Here is a 19464-nt window from a genome sequence, read left to right on the forward strand (position 1 = left end):
TCCCTTGACGCTCTTTGTCGCGCTAGCGGTTGATGCCGCATATATTTCAAAACAAATTGACTGCAAATTAAGCACGATTTTTCACCCTTAAAATCCGTGACACGATTTCATATCATGCTCCAATTATTTCTACAAGAATTCTCTGCCTATAGATGAATTGTTATCTTGTCGTTTTGTAAGAAAAAATGCTTTTTTCTCCGAGTCCACGTCTTTACTCCCGATCACCTCCAGCTAAAAAAGACCACTCAGCTTCGCGTCTTACACCACTACACGTCACTTCCGGCACAATTCTGATCAATTCCCGTCTCCTCCGTACCTCTTATTCAAGTTTGATCTGTGGCGTAGCTAGTAAAGGATAGAGATCAATGACTATCACCACATAAGCATCATTTTAAACACGTTTAAGCACGTTCTGATGCTACATAAATGTGTATAAATTTGGTGACTCCCAGTGACCTCTTGATATTATTGCCATTCTTTACTTCGATGGAAATCGTTTTGAGAAAACCATATTTGAAGGGATACATGGCCGAATGTTGTTAATTTAAACTAATGGTATAAGATATGGATATCCTCACCGGTATTTTGGCTTTCAGTAAGTCATGTAAAATTCGGCATATGAAAAAAAAACACTATTCAAAACGGTTTAAAGCTGCCATACAATCATTTATATAAGAATAAAGGTGGAACAAACATTTTAATCAAGAGTGTAGAACAGACATATGCGAGCCTTTATCCAAACATAATATGCAACTCTTGGTTGTATAAACACTGTATAATAGCTACCAAAGTCCGAAGCAGGAATTGTTACCTCATATTATACTCCATAAACATATCTGATAAACGTATAGGATAAATCATTAGCCAACTTACATCTATTCAAAAGGGTAAAATATATGTAATTATCTATCCGAATATATGACACTCTTGGTTATATAGGAATTTCCAAAGCTGGGTAACGACAACAGATTCTACACAAATACAAAACATGTGAGACAAACATGGCAATTGTGCCAACTTTTCTTGGTACATTGTTTTTAAATGTTGCTGTCAGTAATTTTTGTATAAATTGTAGTGAGAATGATGGAATCGTCTTCGTCTAATATAACATTGGTTTTTCTCACGGTGTTCATGCATTTAGCCTATATAAAATGCATTTAGTACATTTAATACAATTCTATAACATTTATGCATAAGCTTATCTAACACCCCATTTCCATAGATTTTTAGATCGATCTATCCATGTGGGGAGTCTCACTAGATTACTGTCAGTTTGGCCGGCTTAAGCGTCTGTCCCGCCTACTAAAAGCTGTAAGTGGGTAATTAACTATCGTGCCCGCTCGGCTGACTGCAATTTAGCGTGAACCCCCAGGGAGTTAGGTGGATCTAAATTGTAATCTTTAGATTGATCTAAATCTCTGGGAAAGCACCCTAAAGGTCACCTTAACAAAATTGAAGTACATCGTTGCCCTAAGCTATTTAAAAAAAATCCATTACCGTGTTGATTCAAATACGATGCTTAAAATCAACTTTTGGTCAGTATGTCTAAGGAACAGTTTAATATGATGGGAAAAGTAGGTCTACGTGTTTAAAGGTACTCTGCGCGTGATTGAAAATTCTCTACAGTCAGTCCGATCTTGGAAAATCTGCATGTCCTCATTTTAGACACTCAAAAAGATAAAAATTCAAAATTGAAATTTTATTTTAAGTGCGTGTTATTTAAACCTTGTCAAGCAATTTGACAGCTCGCAACGTGTGTATTATACACGACACAGGGCTGCGATTTAGAACTGCGATTAGACACATACCATTCTAAAGGAAGGGCCAATCATGTTCAAGTAAATTATCAAATTACTGGTACGGGCCAAGCAATCATTCATAATTAAGAGAAATTTGCATTTTTTGAAGGAAATTCATTTTGACGCGGAAATCCCGTATAGAGTACCTCCGAATGAAAAAAATTAACATTATTGACAAACATGGCATTCAGTTTACGCATTCCTGTCCTCAACTTTCAATACTATTGGCTTTTCGGGTTTCATTGGATTTGATGTAGATAGAACCAGTGGTATTTGTGTCTCCGCACATGTCTTCAACGTGAAGTTCTGCAGGACCTTCACAAGGATAATCTTCATCTCGAGCAGGGCCAGACGCATACCAATACAGTTGCGGGGGCCCATTCCGAAGGGCATGTACCAGTAGGGGTTCCGTTTTGCTTTGGCCTCCGGTGTGAATCGCTCTGGGTCGAATTTCTCGGGGTCTGGATACTTTTCAGGATCCATGTGGATAGCGTAGATCGGAATAATCACGCATGTCCCCTTGGGGAGGAATAACCCGTTAACTGTGGTGTCTTGGTTCGGGACGCGATCTACGCGAAACCCTACCGGATACAGCCTCATTGCCTCGTTCAAGACCTGCTCAAGATAGGTCAACTTTGACACGTTATCGTAGTTGGGTTCTGTGCCTTGAAGTACGTCATCAATCTCCTCAATGAGTCGTTGCTGGACGTCGGGGTGGGCCGCTAGGAGATATGTCGTAAACCCTAAGGTATCACTAGCGGTGCCATGCCCTGCACTAAAGAATAACATCCCGTTGCCGGCAATTTCCTCCGTCGTTAGAGATTTTTTCTTCCATTTTTGAACCTCCTTTTCGTCGTCCCCAATTTCGGTTGCTGACATGGTATGGGCGGTCAGCATCAACTGCAGGAAATCGTTGTAGTGTCCCTCTTGGGCTTGTTCTCTCTCTTTCAGTAGCTTTTTTGTTTCGTTGCCAAAAAACAGGAAAGACATTAATGCCCCACGGAATCCGGGAACGTAGCGAAGAATGTGTTGTAATTTTTTCATCAATCGTGGAAAAAATAAAAAGCCAATCACTGCGGGGTCTGTCATTTTAAAACTATTAGCACGTTCGGCATTTGTAACATAGGGGTGGTTAGGGTTATTCAATGAGTCAACCTCGATCCCAAAACCTGTAGCACATATCACGTCCATCGTGTAGCAGCCCCAGACTAAATTATCAAAACTCTCTTTAGCTTCGGCTTTCTTCTTCAAGTTCTTGATCAGGGTGTTGGCGCACTTCAGAATCATTGCCTCCATGTGTCGGAGTTTCCCAGAACTGAACGTTGGAGTCAACGTGCTTCGCATCTAGAACGATAATTGTGGGTTTTTTGTTAAGTAAATTTCATTGATATTTAATCACAGTAATTGGTGTCTCATTGACTTATGATATGCAAGATCGTTTTGTTTAAAAAGTCAAGTCAAGAAACCGCACATACTGAATAGGCCTATTGCAAGCATGTTTCTCCAATCAAAATAAAGACCTAGGGCTAACACGTTTTTTTTTTTTTTTTGTAATAAATACACAGATATGATAGCTACATATTTGAGTATGAATACACTGTTAAATATTTTGATCTGTCTCATTAAAAAGTTATTCGGGTTTTAGTGACACCATAAGTGACACTTGTCATTTTTTCAGACGCCATTTTCAAAAATGAGTTAAAAGCAGCTCCACTCGATTTTCACCCACTTAGGCAAGAATATATATTTTCTCAAACAGAGTAATGTTTATGTGAAGTAGGCCAAGTAATAGAATTTTGGACCACAGATATGTGTAATATGGGAAACACAAACTGTGTACAAAGTGTATGCAATAGAACTTGACCTCATAACATTGGCTAAATGGGCAACAAGAAGGGGAAGATGGAAAAAAATCTGAAAGACAGGTTGAAAACATTTGTATTTATTCTTTTATATGACACATAATTAATTTTACCGCTCTATGCCGATTTTTTAAAATTACATAAAATAGTTTGACCTTAAAGATATTTACTTTCAACCTGTTCTAGATAGTCAAAACAGTGTTCATGAGGTAGAACCAGCTGCTCTTAGTCATGTGTCAACACGGATCAGTTCACGGAGCAGTACATTGTAGTTGCGAAGTGGCATGCAATGTAAAAATGGGTAGAAGTCTGGGCTCTGTAACTCGAAAGCATTGCGTATTGCGAACAGCGATATCACATAGACCCCATTCCCAGAGATTAGATCGATCTACTTTAGATCAACCTAACTCCCTGGGGGTTCACGCTAATTAGCTGTCAGCCGAGCGGGCACGAAAGTTAATCACCCTTTACAGCTTGTAGTAGGCGGTACGGACATTTAAGCCGGATTATCTGACAGTAATCTAGTGAGACTCCCCGCAGGGATAGATATAGATCTAAACGCTCTGGGAATACGCCCATAGAGGCTACAATGTTTTATATGGGGCGAGTATGAGCGAGTTATGGAATCGACATGCCTGCGCTCTATGCGATGCGCGATGCTTTCGAGGAGGCACTTTTTTGGCAGTTTGTTTACACAAACAACTAGCGCCACCTATAAGTATTATCGTCTGTGGTCCCTGATATCAAACGTTATTGATCGACCTAGCCGTGATAAAACTATGTAAACTAAAATGAGACAGCTACAGGTGAAAAAAAAAAAGGATTTATTTTACTTGCCTGTTTCCAGTGTTCCCCTCTCACTGAAAACACAGACTGATCCATAGGTGCCACAACTGTGTCCGGATCTGCATTCCGATCTGAGAAAATGCTAGCCTGTTTCACCAGCACCTCTTTTAACATGTCTGTGTCTGCGATCACAATGTCCCCTAAAAAGTTTCCAAAAACACCTGTAGACAACGCGACCACCTTGCCGTACATCTTAATAAGATGACGATCTAAGTTACAAACGCCGTACTTAAACATATCTATCGTGTTCCCAAACACTGGCAATGGAGGTGGTCCTGGAAGGCCAAACTTCCGCCTGTTGTCCTTGCTGTAGTAAAGGTAGATGATGGTCAGGACGGCCACAACCACCACGACAACTAACCAGGACGGCAGGATGAAGAAATCCATGCTAACGAAGGCTGCACTGCAACTATGACCTACTCTGTATACGTGCAAATAAAACGGGACTGAAAATGGCGACCTTGTTGTGTGAAGGGAGATCGGTGACCAGTAAATTATAACGGAGCCCAGCTGCAGTTATCCAGGGTCACCCCTTATCACTCTATTTACAAATTGTCTCGACTTAATGTCTGCTTACTTTAGTCGATCACTCACAGTAGCTTGTTCAATTACTTGAACTGCCGACCACATCTAGACGTCAAGCAGTCAAGCAGTGTCTTTGAATAGGCGCACAAGGTTATCAAAGCACAGGACTTTAAATGTCTGCGCATGAGTAGGAGCAGCAGCAGCGTCCCTAAGACTGTTTGAAAAATGCACGCCTGGCTTCCGTGGCTGTCACCTTGATCTAAAAGACCCGAAAAACTACAGAAAACTAGAGGATCAGAGAGGCGATACCGCCTCCGGATATTGTACCACCAGCTGGAGTAAGGGCATTCGTATGGACCCCCCCTCCAAAAAGGGACACTATCACCAGTTTTGTGCTTGACAAGCTGTATAAAATGCAATCAACAAGAGTTCTCAAAATATGCAAAAAAAAAATATATATATATAACTAAAAATGGTACAATCAAGAAGATTTTTGAATTGACTTGCATTTTTCTGCCATTGATCACTCCCTTGATTCTCTAGACAAAAGGCCTATTGGTTTTCCTTGAAATGTGTTGTCAGTGGTGCATATATGCTGACAAAAGAGAAAACCTAGGGGCAACAATGGGCACATCTCTGCTAGTTTTGAAGATATGGGAGCAAGAAAATACGTAAAGCTCAGTTCATGGTGAAAAAGTAGGTCAAATGTCAATTTTAAGGTCACACTTAGATTGCCAGTATATGACTTCCTATTCATGTTCAATAGTAACTATGGACCTATCTCTGCCAGTTTTGGAGATGAAAGGGAACGAAAATTTGCAAAGTTCAATTCATGATGAAAAGTAGGTCAAAGGTCAAGTTCAAGGTCACACTTAGATTGCCAGCATATGACTTCCTATTCAAGTTCAATAGTAACTATGGACCTATCTCTGCCAGTTTTGGAGATAAAAGGGAACAAAAATTTGCAAAGTTCAGTTCATGGTAAAAAGTAGGTCAAAAGTCAATTTTAAGGTCACACTTAGATTTCCAGTATATGACTTCCTATTCAAGTGTAATAGTAACTATGGCCCTATCTCTGCCAGTTTTGGAGATAAAAGGGAACAAAAATTTGCAAAGTTCAGTTCATGGTAAAAAGTAGGTCAAAAGTCAATTTTAAGGTCACACTTAGATTGCCAGTATATGACTTCCTATTCAAGTTCAATAGTAACTATGGACCTATCTCTGCAAGTTTTGGAGATAAAAGGGAACGAAAATTTGCAAAATTCAGTTCATGGTGAAAAGTAGGTCAAAGGTCAATTTCAAGGTCACATTAAGATTTCCTGTATATGACTTCCTATTCAACTTCAATAGTAACTATGGACCTATCTCTGCCAGTTTTGGAGATATAAGGGACTAAATGTTATAATTTAGGAGTTACAATAATGCGCCATAAATTTCCTATAGAAAAAAATTAATTAAAATAAAGTAAAGGTCATTTTGGTCAAAATTTTTGAAATGGGAGGTGCTCTGTAGTTCCAGATGTTCAAATTTGATGAATTAATGTCATTTTTGACCACAAGTTGTCTGCCTCGCCAAGCCTTATGTTTTATTTTTCCGGGGTTCAAAATTTATTATCCATTACCGTACTGCACATTTTGTTTTCACCACCAATATGTACTTTTTGATATAGCGTAACTTGAAAACCGTATGGAATACAAAAAAAACGGAGACCACTTCCAGTGTTGGGCTTTACATGCTCTACAAAATGCAAAAAAGAATAGGTCTCTAGCATTAACGTTTCCCGAATTAGAGACAATTTTCAGTTTCGGTATCTAATGGCCGCTACTCCCGTAAAAATGCACCGATTGACCCCAAATTCACGGAGAGGAAAGATGACCCCAAGGGTAACACTTTCCAATAATATTATTGGTCAAGTCTGTCTGGTGTCTGAATAACAGCGCAAATAATTTTTTTTTCGTAAAAAAATTCGTTTTTTTGAAAATTTTGGCCCGTTTGACCTTGAAAGAAAGGTCAAAGGTCAAATCCAAGGGCATATTTGATATCTACACATATGACTTTTGGAAAGCCGTCTGTAGAAATTTTTCCCATAATTCCTTTCGTAGGGTAGATAATTAGCATTTAATTTTGCCATTTTTGGACAAGGGTGTATTGCAATGAGTGCCACACCTAGACCCCAATACCGACAAAGCCCAAATTTTACGTGGAACGAGTTGAGATTATAGGTGACCTAAATCCAAGAGATGGGTATGGCTGCCCTTACCGTCTAGGAGGAGAAGCGGTAACGGTGAGATGGCGGCGGAGCCAGAGGAGCCGGCGGAACATGCGGGTCGGGACTAAAACCATGTGTACAATGACTGAAAATACCACGCTCGTGTAAGATAGGCAAATGCAAAACCCTGAACGAAATTGGTGGAGTATTTTGAAGCCTAAACAAAGTGATTGCTAACAGTATGGCGTAATCTGTCCTAAATTTGAGGTTCCGTGCTACAGTGCAGTGCATCCACTCTTTTTTTTAGTTAAGACAGCCCTGTTTATTCCCTTTTAGAAGAAAAATCTGCCCCCAAATTTTTAATCCAGACTTGGGCATCTTTCCGACATCACGCGGTTTTTTCTTCCGTTAAATGAGTAATTTCAAAACCCTGCGTTATTGCAACCCACAGTCGTGGATCGGTACGGTTCGTTTGTCAGTTGCCAACTACTTCCTGGTTTTCACAAGGTCTTTCAAAAAACTCTAAAACATCGTTATAATTGCAGCTCATACTTAAAGACACCCGGAAAATACTTAGATATGGGCATAACAGATTACATACATTCCACATGACAACGATTAATAGCCTCCCGGGAATTCTTTTCCCTTGACGCTCTTTGTCGCGCTAGCGGTTGATGCCGCATATATTTCAAAACAAATTGACAGCAAATTAAGCACGATTTTTCACCCTTAAAATCCGTGACTCGTTTTCATATCATGCTCCAATTATTTCTACAAGAATTCTCTGCATATAGATAAATTGTTATCTTGTCGTTTCGTAAGAAAAAATGCTTTTCTCTCAGAGTCCACGTCTTTACTCCCGATCACCTCCAGCTAAAAATGACCACTCAGCTTCTCGTCTTACACCACTACACGTCACTTCCGGCACAATTCTGATCAATTCTCGTCTCCTCCGTATCCCTTATTCAAGTTTGATCTGTGGCGTAGCTGGTAAAGGATAGAGATCAATGACTATCCCCACATAAGCATCATTTTAAACACGTTTAAGCACGTTCTGATGCTACATAAATGTGTATAAATTTGGTGACTCCCAGTGACCTCTTGATATTATTGCCATTCTTTACTTCGATGGAAATCGTTTTGAGAAAACCATATATGAAGGGATACATGGCCGAATGTTGTTAATTTAAACTAATGGTATAAGATATGGATATCCTCACAGGTATTTTGGCTTTTCTTACCAGTAAGTCATGTAAAATTCGGCATATGAAAAAAAAAAAACACTATTCAAAACGGTTTAAAGCTGCCATACAATCATTTATATAAGAATAAAGGTGGAACAAACATTTTAATCAAGAGTGTAGAACAGACATATGCCAGCCTTTATCCTAACATAATATGCAACTCTTGGTTGTATAAACACTGTATAATAGGTACCCAAGTCCGAAGCAGGAGTTGTTACCTCATATTATACTCCATAAACATATCTGATAAACGTATAGGATAAAACATTAGCCAACTTACATCTATTCAAAATTTAAAGTGTAAAATATATGTATCTATCCGTATATATGTCACTCTTAGTTATATAGGAATTTCCAAAGCTGGGTAACGACAACAGATTCTACACAAAAACAAAACGTGAGATAAACATGGCAATTGTGCTTTTCTTGGTACGTTGTTTTTAAATGTTGCTGTCAGTAATTTTTGTATAAATTGTAGTGAGAATGTTGGAATCGTCATAGTCTAAGATAACATTGGTTTTTCTCACGGTGTTCAATTAGCCTATATAAAATACATTTAGTACATTAAATACAATTCTATAACATTCTGCATGAGCAAGTGCTTATCTAAAGGTCACCTTAACAAAATTGAAGTACATCGTTGCCCTAAGCAATTTAAAAAAATCCATTACCATGTTGACTCAAAGACGATGCTTAAAATCAACTTTTACAGTTTAATATGATGGGAAAAGTAGGCCTACGTGTTTAAAGGTACTCTGCGCGTGATTGAAAATTCCGTACAGTCAGTCCGATCTTGGGAAACCTGCACGTCCTTATTTTAGACAGTCAAAACGATAAAAATCCAAAAATGAAATTTTATCTGAAGTGCCTGTTATTTAAACATTGTCAGGTAATTTGACAGCTCGCAACGTGTGTATTACACACGACACAGGGCTGCAATTTTTTTGTGTGTTATGATGTGAAAAGTAGGCTATTCCCGGTGAAGGTCTGAGAAGACACATACCATTCTAAAGGAAGGGCCAATCATGTTCAAGTAAATAATCAAATTACAGGTACGGGCCAAGGAAATTAATTTTGGTGGGGAAATCCCGTATAGAGTGCCTCCGAATGAAAAAAAATTAACATTATTGACAAACATGGCATTCAATTTACGCATTTCTACCCTCTACTTTCAATACTATTGGCTTTTCGGATTTCATTGGATTTGATGTAGAGAGAACCAGTGGGATTTGTGTCTCCGCGCATGTCTTCAAAGTGAAGTTCTGCAGGACCTTCACAAGGATAATCTTCATCTCCAGCAGGGCCAGACGCATACCAATACAGTTGCGGGGGCCCATTCCGAAGGGCATGTACCAGTAGGGGTTCCGTTTTGCTTTGGCCTCCGGTGTGAATCGCTCTGGGTCGAATTTCTCGGGGTCTGGATACTTTTCAGGATCCATGTGGATAGCGTAGATCGGAATAATCACGCATGTCCCCTTGGGGATGAATAACCCGTTTACTGTGGTGTCTTGGTTCGGGACGCGATCTACGCGAAACCCTACGGGATACAGCCTCATTGCCTCGTTTAAGACCTGCTCTAGATAGGTCAACTTTGACACGTTGTCGTAGCTGGGTTCCGTGCCTTGAAGAACGTCATCAATCTCCTCGATGAGTCGTTGCTGGACGTCGGGGTGGGCCGCTAAGAGATATGTCGTAAACCCCAAGGTATCACTTGTGGTGCCATGCCCTGCACTAAAGAATATCATCCCGTTGCCGGCAATTTCCTCGGTCGTTAGAGATTTTTTCTTCCAACTTTGAACCTCCTTTTCGTCGTCCCCAATTTCGGTTGCTGACATGGTATGGGCGGTGAGCATCAACTGTAGAAAATCGTTGTAGTGTCCCTCTTGGGCTTGTTCTCTCTCTTTCAGTAGCTTTTTTGTTTCGTTGCCAAAAAATAGGAAAGACATTAATGCCCCACGGAATCCGGGAACGTAGCGAAGAATGTGTTGTAATTTTTTCATCAATCGTGGAAAAAATAAAAAGCCAATCACTGCGGGGTCTGTCATTTTAAAACTATTAGCACGCTCGGCATTTGTAACATAGGGGTGGTTAGGGTTATTCAATGAGTCAACCTCGATCCCAAAAGCTGTAGCACATATCACGTCCATCGTGTAGCAGCCCCAGACTAAGTTATCAAAACTCTCTTTAGCTTCGGCTTTCTTCTTCAAGTTCTTGATCAAGGTGTTGGCGCACTTCAGAATCATTGCCTCCATGTGTCGGAGTTTCCCAGAACTGAACGTTGGAGTCAACGTGCTTCGCATCTAGAACGATAATTGTGGGTTTTTTGTTAAGTAAATTTCATTGATATTTAATCACAGTAATCAATGACTCATTGACTTATGATATGCAAGATCGTTTTGTTTAAAAAGTAAAGTCAAGTCAAGAAACCGCACATACTGAATAGGCCTATTGCAAGAATGTTTCTTTAATCAAAATAAACACGTAGAGCTAACACGTTTTTTCTAAAAAAAAAAAAAAAAAAAAAAAAAAATACACAGACATGATAGCTACATATCTTAGTATGAATACACCGTTAAAAATCTTGATCTGTCTCATTTAAATTAAAAAAAGTTATTCCTGTTTTAGTGACACCATAAGTGATTTTTTTCAGACGCCATTTTCAAAAACGAGTTAAAAGCAGCTCCACTCGATTTTCACACACTAAAAAAAGAAACTTGAAACTTGTCACATTATAAGTGAGCTAGGCAAGAATATACTGTTTAAATGCTAATTTTAGAATTTTCTTTTCCAAACAGAGCAATGTTCATGTGAAGTAGGCAAAGTAATAGAATTTTGGACCACAGATATGTGTAATATGGGAAACACAAACTGTGTACGCAATAGAACTCGACCTCATAACATTGGCTGAATGGGCAACAAGAAGGGGAAGATGGGTAAAAAAATGAAAGACTGGTTGAAAACATTTGTATTTGTTCTTTTATATGACACATAATTCATTTTACCGCTCTATGCCGACTTTTAAAAATTATATAAAATAGTTTGACCTTAAAGATATTTATTTTCAACTTGTTCTAGATCGTCAAAACAGTATTCATGAACCAGCTGCTCTTAGTCATGTGTCAACACGGATCAGTTCACGGAGCAGTACATTGTAGTTGCGAAGTGGCATGCAATGTAAAAATGGGTAGAAGCCTGGGCTTTGTAACTCGAAAGCATTGCATATTGCGAACAGCGATCGATATCACATAGAGGCTACAGTGTTTTATATGGGGCGAGTACGAGAGAGTTATGGAATCGATACCCTTGCGCTCGGTGGCAATGCGCCATGCTTTCGAAGAGGCACTTCTTTGGCAGTTTGTTTACACAAATGTAGCGGTGCACTTCCTCAGCAATCCAGTACAACAACGCTGTGCTTTCTTTTTTCATAAATTTAATAGGTTAACGATATATAAGCTACTAAGCAGTGCACAAGCTGCGCAGCGTCTGCTACGCCGCCATGTTTCTTTTCCCTCGACATTACCCCGGTTTATGCACACCGGCACTATATTTACCCCGTTACATGCCTCCCCGGGCAGATAAGACTCGTCCCGAGTCTCCAACCTAGTAACTACCGATTATAACTAAGTCCCAACACACTTAATCAACACTGGGTCTAAATCCTTGAAAAAGTTCACAACATTAATATCAACACTATTAACAGTAAAATTCCAGATGAAATGTCTCTTTTAACAGTAAAAGTTCCAGTTAAAATGTTTTTTTTTTTTTTAATCCTCTGTCAAAACAACTAACTTGTCCAACATTAACGTGCATATAAACAACAACAATCATAACTGATGAAACCCACAAAATGCCATTCATAAGAGTTAATCTGCATTAATCTGTTAGTAGCCATCTCCAATAGCTGCCACAAAGTCTCTGTATTTGGTGGGTCGCCGCACCACTCTTCCTGATCGGGTTGTGACCAAGGGTTCTCCACTGTCCTGCGAAGCTCCCTTGTCCTTTCCAGCGTCTACAGTCGCTTCTTCTGTCTTTTCTTCCACTGGGATGTGCTCCTCTCCCTCACAACAGGCAGTAGCCTCCGGCGCTGCAAACGAATTTCTACTGGTATGTACAATGTAACCTTCTGCTGGAAGTACAGGGGCAAGACGAAGTTGCTCTTGAAAAATGTTGGGTCTAGGTACATGTATTTTTGATTCATCTTCCTCCGTCACATAGTCTGAATCTGCTTGAAGTGGGTTAGGTATCCTTGGTGCCTCATAGGGTTTCAGTCTGTTGTGGTGTACAACCATTTTCTTCTTCGTCACCTCATGTTGTATGCGGTAAGTGACACCTGGCATGCCCTCTGCATTCTGGAATCTTTTCTTCACAATATAAGGCCCTTCCCAAGGAAGTGCTAGTTTTCTGTGCCTTGTTTTGGACACCATGACTAGTAACCACACTTTGTCACCCTCTCTATATGGGTGATGATGAGCCCATTTATCATACACCTTTCTTTGCCTCTCCTGTGCCAGGGCTGTATGCTCTTTGGTTGTATCAAAGGCCGCCTGTAGTTCGTTGTGTATTTCCTTTGCGTAAAACCCAGCCTGCTTCCAATACTGTGGTGTTGGTGTACCATAAATGATGTCTGGTGGCAAACGTGGTTCTCTTCCATGCATAAGGAAAAATGGTGAGAATCCTGTACTCTCGTGAACACTAGCATTGTACGCCAAGGCAAGTGGCCCTAATTTTAGGTCCCAGTCTTTACAGTCTTCCTGTGATGTTTTGGCGATCATGTTCTTTAGCGTCTTATTGAAACGTTCCACCATGCCATTTCCCTGGGGGTGGTATGATGTTGTTCTTGATTTGTAGATCTGTAGCAGGGCACATAACTCATGACACAGACCTGCCTCAAACTGACGACCTTGGTCAGAGTGGAGACTCTCCGGGACGCCATGCTCCCTGACATACTCCCTAAATAATATGTCAGCTACAGTCTGGGCCGTTTGATCTTTCATTGGATAAACATTGACATATTTAGTGAAATGGTCCTCTACTACCAAAACATACTTGTTTCCCCGGGATGTTGCAGGCAATTCTGTAATGTCTGTGCAAACCAACTCTAAGGGTCTACTACTTGAAATACTTTCCATGGGTGCTCGCATGGCTGGCAGGGGTTTCCGTCTGCCCACACAACCGGGACAGGTTCTACAATAGTCATGCGTCTCTTGCATCATTCCGGGCCAATAAAATCTCTCCTGAAGCTTCCTGAGAGTTTTGTTTCTGCCTAAATGGCCACCTCCTGCTGTCAGTGAATGTATGTCATGTAATGCCGATAGACGTAGACCTGGTGGCATTACCTGACGATAGATCACCTTATCACGTTTTGGAATCTGCCACTGGTAACACAGTGTTTCGTTAACAATGGATAAATTTTCAAAATGTCTCCAGAAGGTTCGTAACACGCGTCCTTGGTTCTTAATTTGGTGCCAATCTGGTTTATTTCCAGATCTGACCCAATTCTTCACCAGTGAAATATCAGGGTCTAGGTCCTGTTCTGATCCTATGGAGCCAGCGATGGATGGGTCTGCTGTGGCTTCTGGTGAGACTGTGGTTACTCGAACCCTTTTTGTTGAGTCTCTCTCCTCTTTTCCTTTTCTCCCATCTTTCCCTTCCTTCTCCGCACCTTTCTCCATCACATAATCTCCACAGTTGAGCATACCGTTTGCCTGAGTGGTGGAAGAAGTGCTTGTCCTTTGTTTGTATTTTCTTGGTTCCAATGCAGGACAGGAGGTCTTTCCTTGAGCAGCCGGTGGATCCCTGTCGGATGATAAAGTGTCTGGCATCCTGCTCAGAGCATCAGCTGCTCCATTTTGTTTTCCAGGGCGGTATCTTATCTCCAGGTCTCCAAACGAGGATAACTCAATTGCCCATCTACTTCTCCTTCCTGATACTTCTGCTTCTAAATTCAAGCTTTTGTGGTGAGTGAGTGGTTTATGGTCAGTGTAGATGGTTAGATTCGAGCCCCATACATACACATGGAACTGTCTGAGAGCCCATATAATTGCCCAAAACTCCTTGTCGAATGTGGCCCATTTTCGTTCAGTTTTACTGAGTGATTTGCTTGCAAACACAATTGGGCGCTCCATGCCATCTTGTTCCTGAGACAAGACTGCACCCACAGCCGTGTCTGATGCATCTGTGTTTAAGATGAATGGCTCACCCCACCTTGGATGAGCTAGTACGGGAGGGGTAATCAACTTTTCTTTTAACCGCTGAAAGCTCAACTCACACTCTTCCTTCCAACCGAAAGGTGTACCAGCTTCCAGCAAGCTATTCAGTGGTCTTGCTATGTCAGCGAATCCTTCAACAAACCGACGGTAGTATGAGGCGAGTCCTAAAAAGCTCCGAACCTCTTGCTGATTCTTGGGTCTTGGCCAATTCTTGACCTTCTCCACGTTACTGGGATCTGGGCGTATCCCCTCTTTTGATACTTCATGGCCGACATTAATTGTTTTCGGCTGTGCAATTTTGCATTTACTAGGCTGCAACTTGAGGTTTGCTTCACGCAGCCTCCTAAATACTTCCTCTAGTGTCTCCAAATGTTCCTCAAAAGTACGTGTATAGATGAATAAATCATCCAAGTACGTGGACATTACCCTCCAGTTCATGCCACTAAACACAAGCTCAATAAGCTTTGCGAAAAGCGGTGGCGCATTGCATAAGCCAAAGGGAAGTCTGGTGAAACGGTACAGATCTGGACCAAATGAGAAAGCGGTCTTATCACGATCTTCTTCAGATACAGGCACCTGCCAATACCCACTGGTCAGGTCTAGCGTCGTGAATATTGTAGCACCCGCCATACCTGAGAGTACATCGTCGATCCTTGGCAAGGAGTGGGCATTTTTCACTGTATCCGAGTTTAACTTGCGATAGTCTATGCAGAAACGTATATCGCCATTTTTCTTTCTCACCAAAACTATTGGAGAGGACCAGGGACCATAACATGGTTCGATTATGCCATCTTCCAGCATACCTTGAACTTGCTTCTCTACTTCATCCCTCAAGTGAAATGGGACTCTCCTGGGTTTCTGCTTTATTGGATCTGCACTGCCTGTATTGATGGTGTGAGAAAGGATATTGGTGAGACCTCTGTCATTCTGATCTTTACTGAATACGTCACTGTTCCGTTCCAAACACTCCCTGAACTTCATCATCTGATTATCTGTGAGGTCACATCCCGACAGATCAATTTGGGGACACCCATCTCTTGACTTTTCTGCCTTTTCGTGCTCACCGTCAGACTCTAACAGCTCATACATTCCTCTAACTTTTGAACATTCGTGCTCACTAAGACAATGAAATTCACCAACAAACTGCCCTTGTTTAACGAACAAAGGTTGATCTGAAACATTAATAACACGGAGGGGAATAAGTGCTTGTTTAGCATTGGCCAAAACTCGTGCTAGACCAATTCCACTTTCTTGAGATGGTTCAAAAACTCCTTCATAACTCAACATAGGCCTACCTCTTTGGTGTACCAGATGTCCATGGCAAATAATCTCTGAACAAGGTGGCACCCAGCAGTCTTCAGCCATATTGACCCTGCACACACTGGGGGGTCGCGAAGGACTCAGTTCTAATGGATGTGAAACTCCACCAATTACTAGCTCGCGTTTACCCGGATTCATAGCTATACCATGTGCCAATATAAAATCCCACCCGATGATCAGTGAATTGTCTACATTACTTCCAACACGGAAGCGATGATTAAAAGACTGGTCCCCGATTGACACTGTTATATATGAGCAACCCTTTATGGTTAGAATGTCTCCAGTTACTGAGGATGGTCTCTCCTTGGACTCCTCTAGTATCATCTCTGGCGGCTGACATTCTTTCCAACAATTTTCATGAATAACAGATATATCAGCTCCTGTATCTAGAAGCGCAAGAACCTCTTTACTTCCAACTTTTACTTTCACAAGTGGTGTGGGTTTTACTGGGTCTTCAAAAAATTGTGTGACTGACGACTGACCCATGTCGACAGCCCTTAGTATTCCCCCTCCCCTTGCTGCAAAGACGGACAGTTACGCCATTTGTGTCCTCGCTCCTTGCAATAATCACATAAACCTTGGAAGGTATGATCAATTTTCCTAGGTTCAAATTCCATTGCATTCCGAGCATTGGTTGGCCAGCGGTCCTTTCTCTCACATGCCATTTGACAGCCCTGACTCTTGCCACTTACAGGAGCTACTGTATTCCTACCTCGTGGAAAATTGGGTTTTGTGTGGTAACGGTCCTTGCTCCGTCCATTAAAAGCTTCAGGTGATCTCATGGCACCTGTGTTGGCACCAGAACCAAACACAGAATTATGTTCCTGTTGCCTCCATTTCTTTTGTTCCACAGTGAACTCAGCCATGCACTCCGATAATTTCTGTACTTGGGCCACCAGTTGCGTCAGCATGGGATCTCGGCCTCCCTTACTCTCAGCTGGGCCTTTTTCCATTGAACGGACAGCATTTCTACCATGGGCAATATGCTGAACTTGTTCAAATTGCTCTGCCTGCTGCACAGCAACTCGTAGACTTTCTGGATTTTTAGTGAGGAGATGAAGTTGCAGATCACCATCCCCCACACCTCTAATAAATTGCTCTTTGGCGAGGGCATTTCGAGCTGCTTCTGGAAAATCGTTGTATGCCAAACGGACAGCCTCCATGATTCGCAGTTCAAATGCGACCAGCTTTTCTCCTGGACCCCGAACCAGCGCCATAAAATTTTGTCGTCTCATCAAATTATGTTCTCCTGGCACCAACCTGTGTCGCAAGGCCTGTTTGAGTGCAGGATAATCTCCTTTTTCTGCCTCTGTCAGGGAATCATAAGTCATAAATGCCCGCCCTGATAGATATAGAGGTAAAACAACATGTCTGGGCTGTACATTGTCCGCTGGGGGCTCTGAGAAACACAACTCAAATTTCTTGAACCAGAGTTCAAAATTTTCCGTGTTTTCCCCTGAGAACTCCGGTAACTTTGGTCTGGCGACTCCAACAGATGCCATTTTGATACGGTCCCTTAGCTTTGCAGACTAAAAGCAGGTTACAATTGATAGAATTTCTATGAAAAGTTGTCAGCAGATACTATGTTTCTCTTTAAATCTAATAACAAGGACTGTCAGAGTCTTCACCAAAGTCTGTTTGGCAATTAAATAACACGTAACACATTATAACATAACGTGCGCCGCTTTTCAGATTCAGTGTCGTTTGCAACTTGCCAGGCAATGGGTCCGTGAATCCTCCAGTCTTCGTGCCCCGCTTTTGGGCGCCAATTTTGTAGCGGTGCACTTCCTCAGCAATCCAGTACAACAACGCTGTGCTTTCTTTTTCATAAATTTAATAGGTTAACGATATATAAGCTACTAAGCAGTGCACAAGCTGCGCAGCGTCTGCTACGCCGCCATGTTTCTTTTCCCTCGACATTACCCCGGTTTATGCACACCGGCACTATATTTACCCCGTTACACAAACAACCAGCGCCACCTATAAGTATTATCGTCTGTGGTCCCTGATATCAAACGTTATTGGTCGACCTAGCCGTGATAAAACTATGTAAACTTAAATGAGACAGCTACGGGTGAAAAAAGGATTTATTTGACTTGCCTGTTTCCAATGTTCACCTCTCACTGATAAGACCGATTGATCCATAGGTGCCACAACTGTGTCCGGATCTGCGTTCCGATCCGAGAAAATGCTAGCCTGTTTCACCATCACCTCTTTTAACATATCTGTGTCTGCGATCACAATGTCCCCTAAAAAGTTCCCCAAAACACCTGTAGACAGCGCAACCACCTTGCCGTACATCTTAATAAGATGACGATCATAGTCACAAAAGCCGTACATAAACATATCTATCATGTTCCCAAACACTGGCAAAGGAGGTGGCCCAGGTAGGCCAAACTTCCGCCTGTTGTCCTTGCTGTAGTGTAGATAGATGATGGTCAGGACGGCCACAACCACCACGACAACTAACCAGGACGGTAGGATGAAGAAATCCATGCTAACGAAGGCTGCACTGCAACTATGACCTACTCTGTATAAGTGCAAATAAACCGGGACTGAAAATGGCGACCTTGTTGCGTGAAGTGAGATCGGTGACCAGTAAAATATAACGGAGCCCAGCAGCGGTTATCCAAGGTCACCCCTTATCACTCTATTTTCAAATTGTCTCGACTTAATGCCTGCTTACTTTAGTCGATCACTCACGGTAGCTTGTTCAATTTTTCACATGTACTGCGTGTTAGAAGGTACTCCCGACCACACCTTAAGACGTCAAGCAGTGTCTTTGAATAGGCGCACAAGGTTATCAAAGCACAGGACTTTTATGTCCGCGCGTGAGTAGGAGCAGCAGCAGCGTCCCTTCGACTGTTTGAAAATGCACGCCTGGCTGCCCTGGCTGTCACCTTGATCTAAAAAGCCCGAAAGACTACATAAAACGACCTTTAAATACAACGCTAGTGTACGATAGGCAAATACAAAACCCCGAGCGAAATCGATGGAGTAGGGGCCTATTTTTAAAAGGCCTTAACGAAGTGATTGCTAACAGTCTATATGGTCTATATGCCGTAATCTATCCTAAATTCGAGGTTCCGTGCTATGTACAGTGTAGTGCACGCACTTTTTTAGTTTTAGACAGCCCTGTTTATTCCTCTTTAGAAGACTATGAAATATCTGCCACCAAATTTTTAAATCCAGACTTGGGCATTTTTCCGACATCACGCGTTTTTTTTTTTTTTTTTTTTTTTTTTTCACTCGTTAAATGCGTAATCGCATTTTAACCTAGCTTACGTTATTGCAATCCTACAACATATTTTTGTAGCTGTTTTGATGTGTTTTGTATCTTTCAAATATTGTTTTTAGCCTAAAAGCTAATGTTGCGGCTATTTGTGTGTATTGCAAAATGCATAGGACCTGATAGACTTATATGTATGTTATATAGGCCTATCTAGTCTA

General features: G+C 41.4%; 2 protein-coding genes across 2 annotated transcripts; both read right to left on the bottom strand.

Annotated features, from left to right (window-relative positions):
- Window positions 1-645: 645 nt before the first annotated feature.
- On the bottom strand, window positions 646-5410 carry LOC106154115 (cytochrome P450 3A4-like). The gene is made up of 2 exons (XM_013528369.2): window positions 4499-5410; window positions 646-3143 (listed from the first exon to the last, which is right to left on the bottom strand). The coding sequence occupies exons 1-2, from the start codon at window positions 4892-4894 to the stop codon at window positions 1992-1994; spliced, it is 1548 nt and encodes a 515-aa protein (XP_013383823.1). The 5' UTR covers window positions 4895-5410; the 3' UTR covers window positions 646-1991.
- Window positions 5411-8537: 3127 nt separating this feature from the next.
- On the bottom strand, window positions 8538-19038 carry LOC106154114 (cytochrome P450 3A4). The gene is made up of 2 exons (XM_013528367.2): window positions 18115-19038; window positions 8538-10785 (listed from the first exon to the last, which is right to left on the bottom strand). The coding sequence occupies exons 1-2, from the start codon at window positions 18508-18510 to the stop codon at window positions 9634-9636; spliced, it is 1548 nt and encodes a 515-aa protein (XP_013383821.2). The 5' UTR covers window positions 18511-19038; the 3' UTR covers window positions 8538-9633.
- Window positions 19039-19464: the final 426 nt, after the last annotated feature.

This window comes from Lingula anatina, chromosome 5 (assembly GCF_051362555.1).
Source record: "Lingula anatina isolate TDL-2025a chromosome 5, LinAna3.0, whole genome shotgun sequence".
Lineage (NCBI taxonomy): Eukaryota > Metazoa > Brachiopoda > Lingulata > Lingulida > Lingulidae > Lingula > Lingula anatina.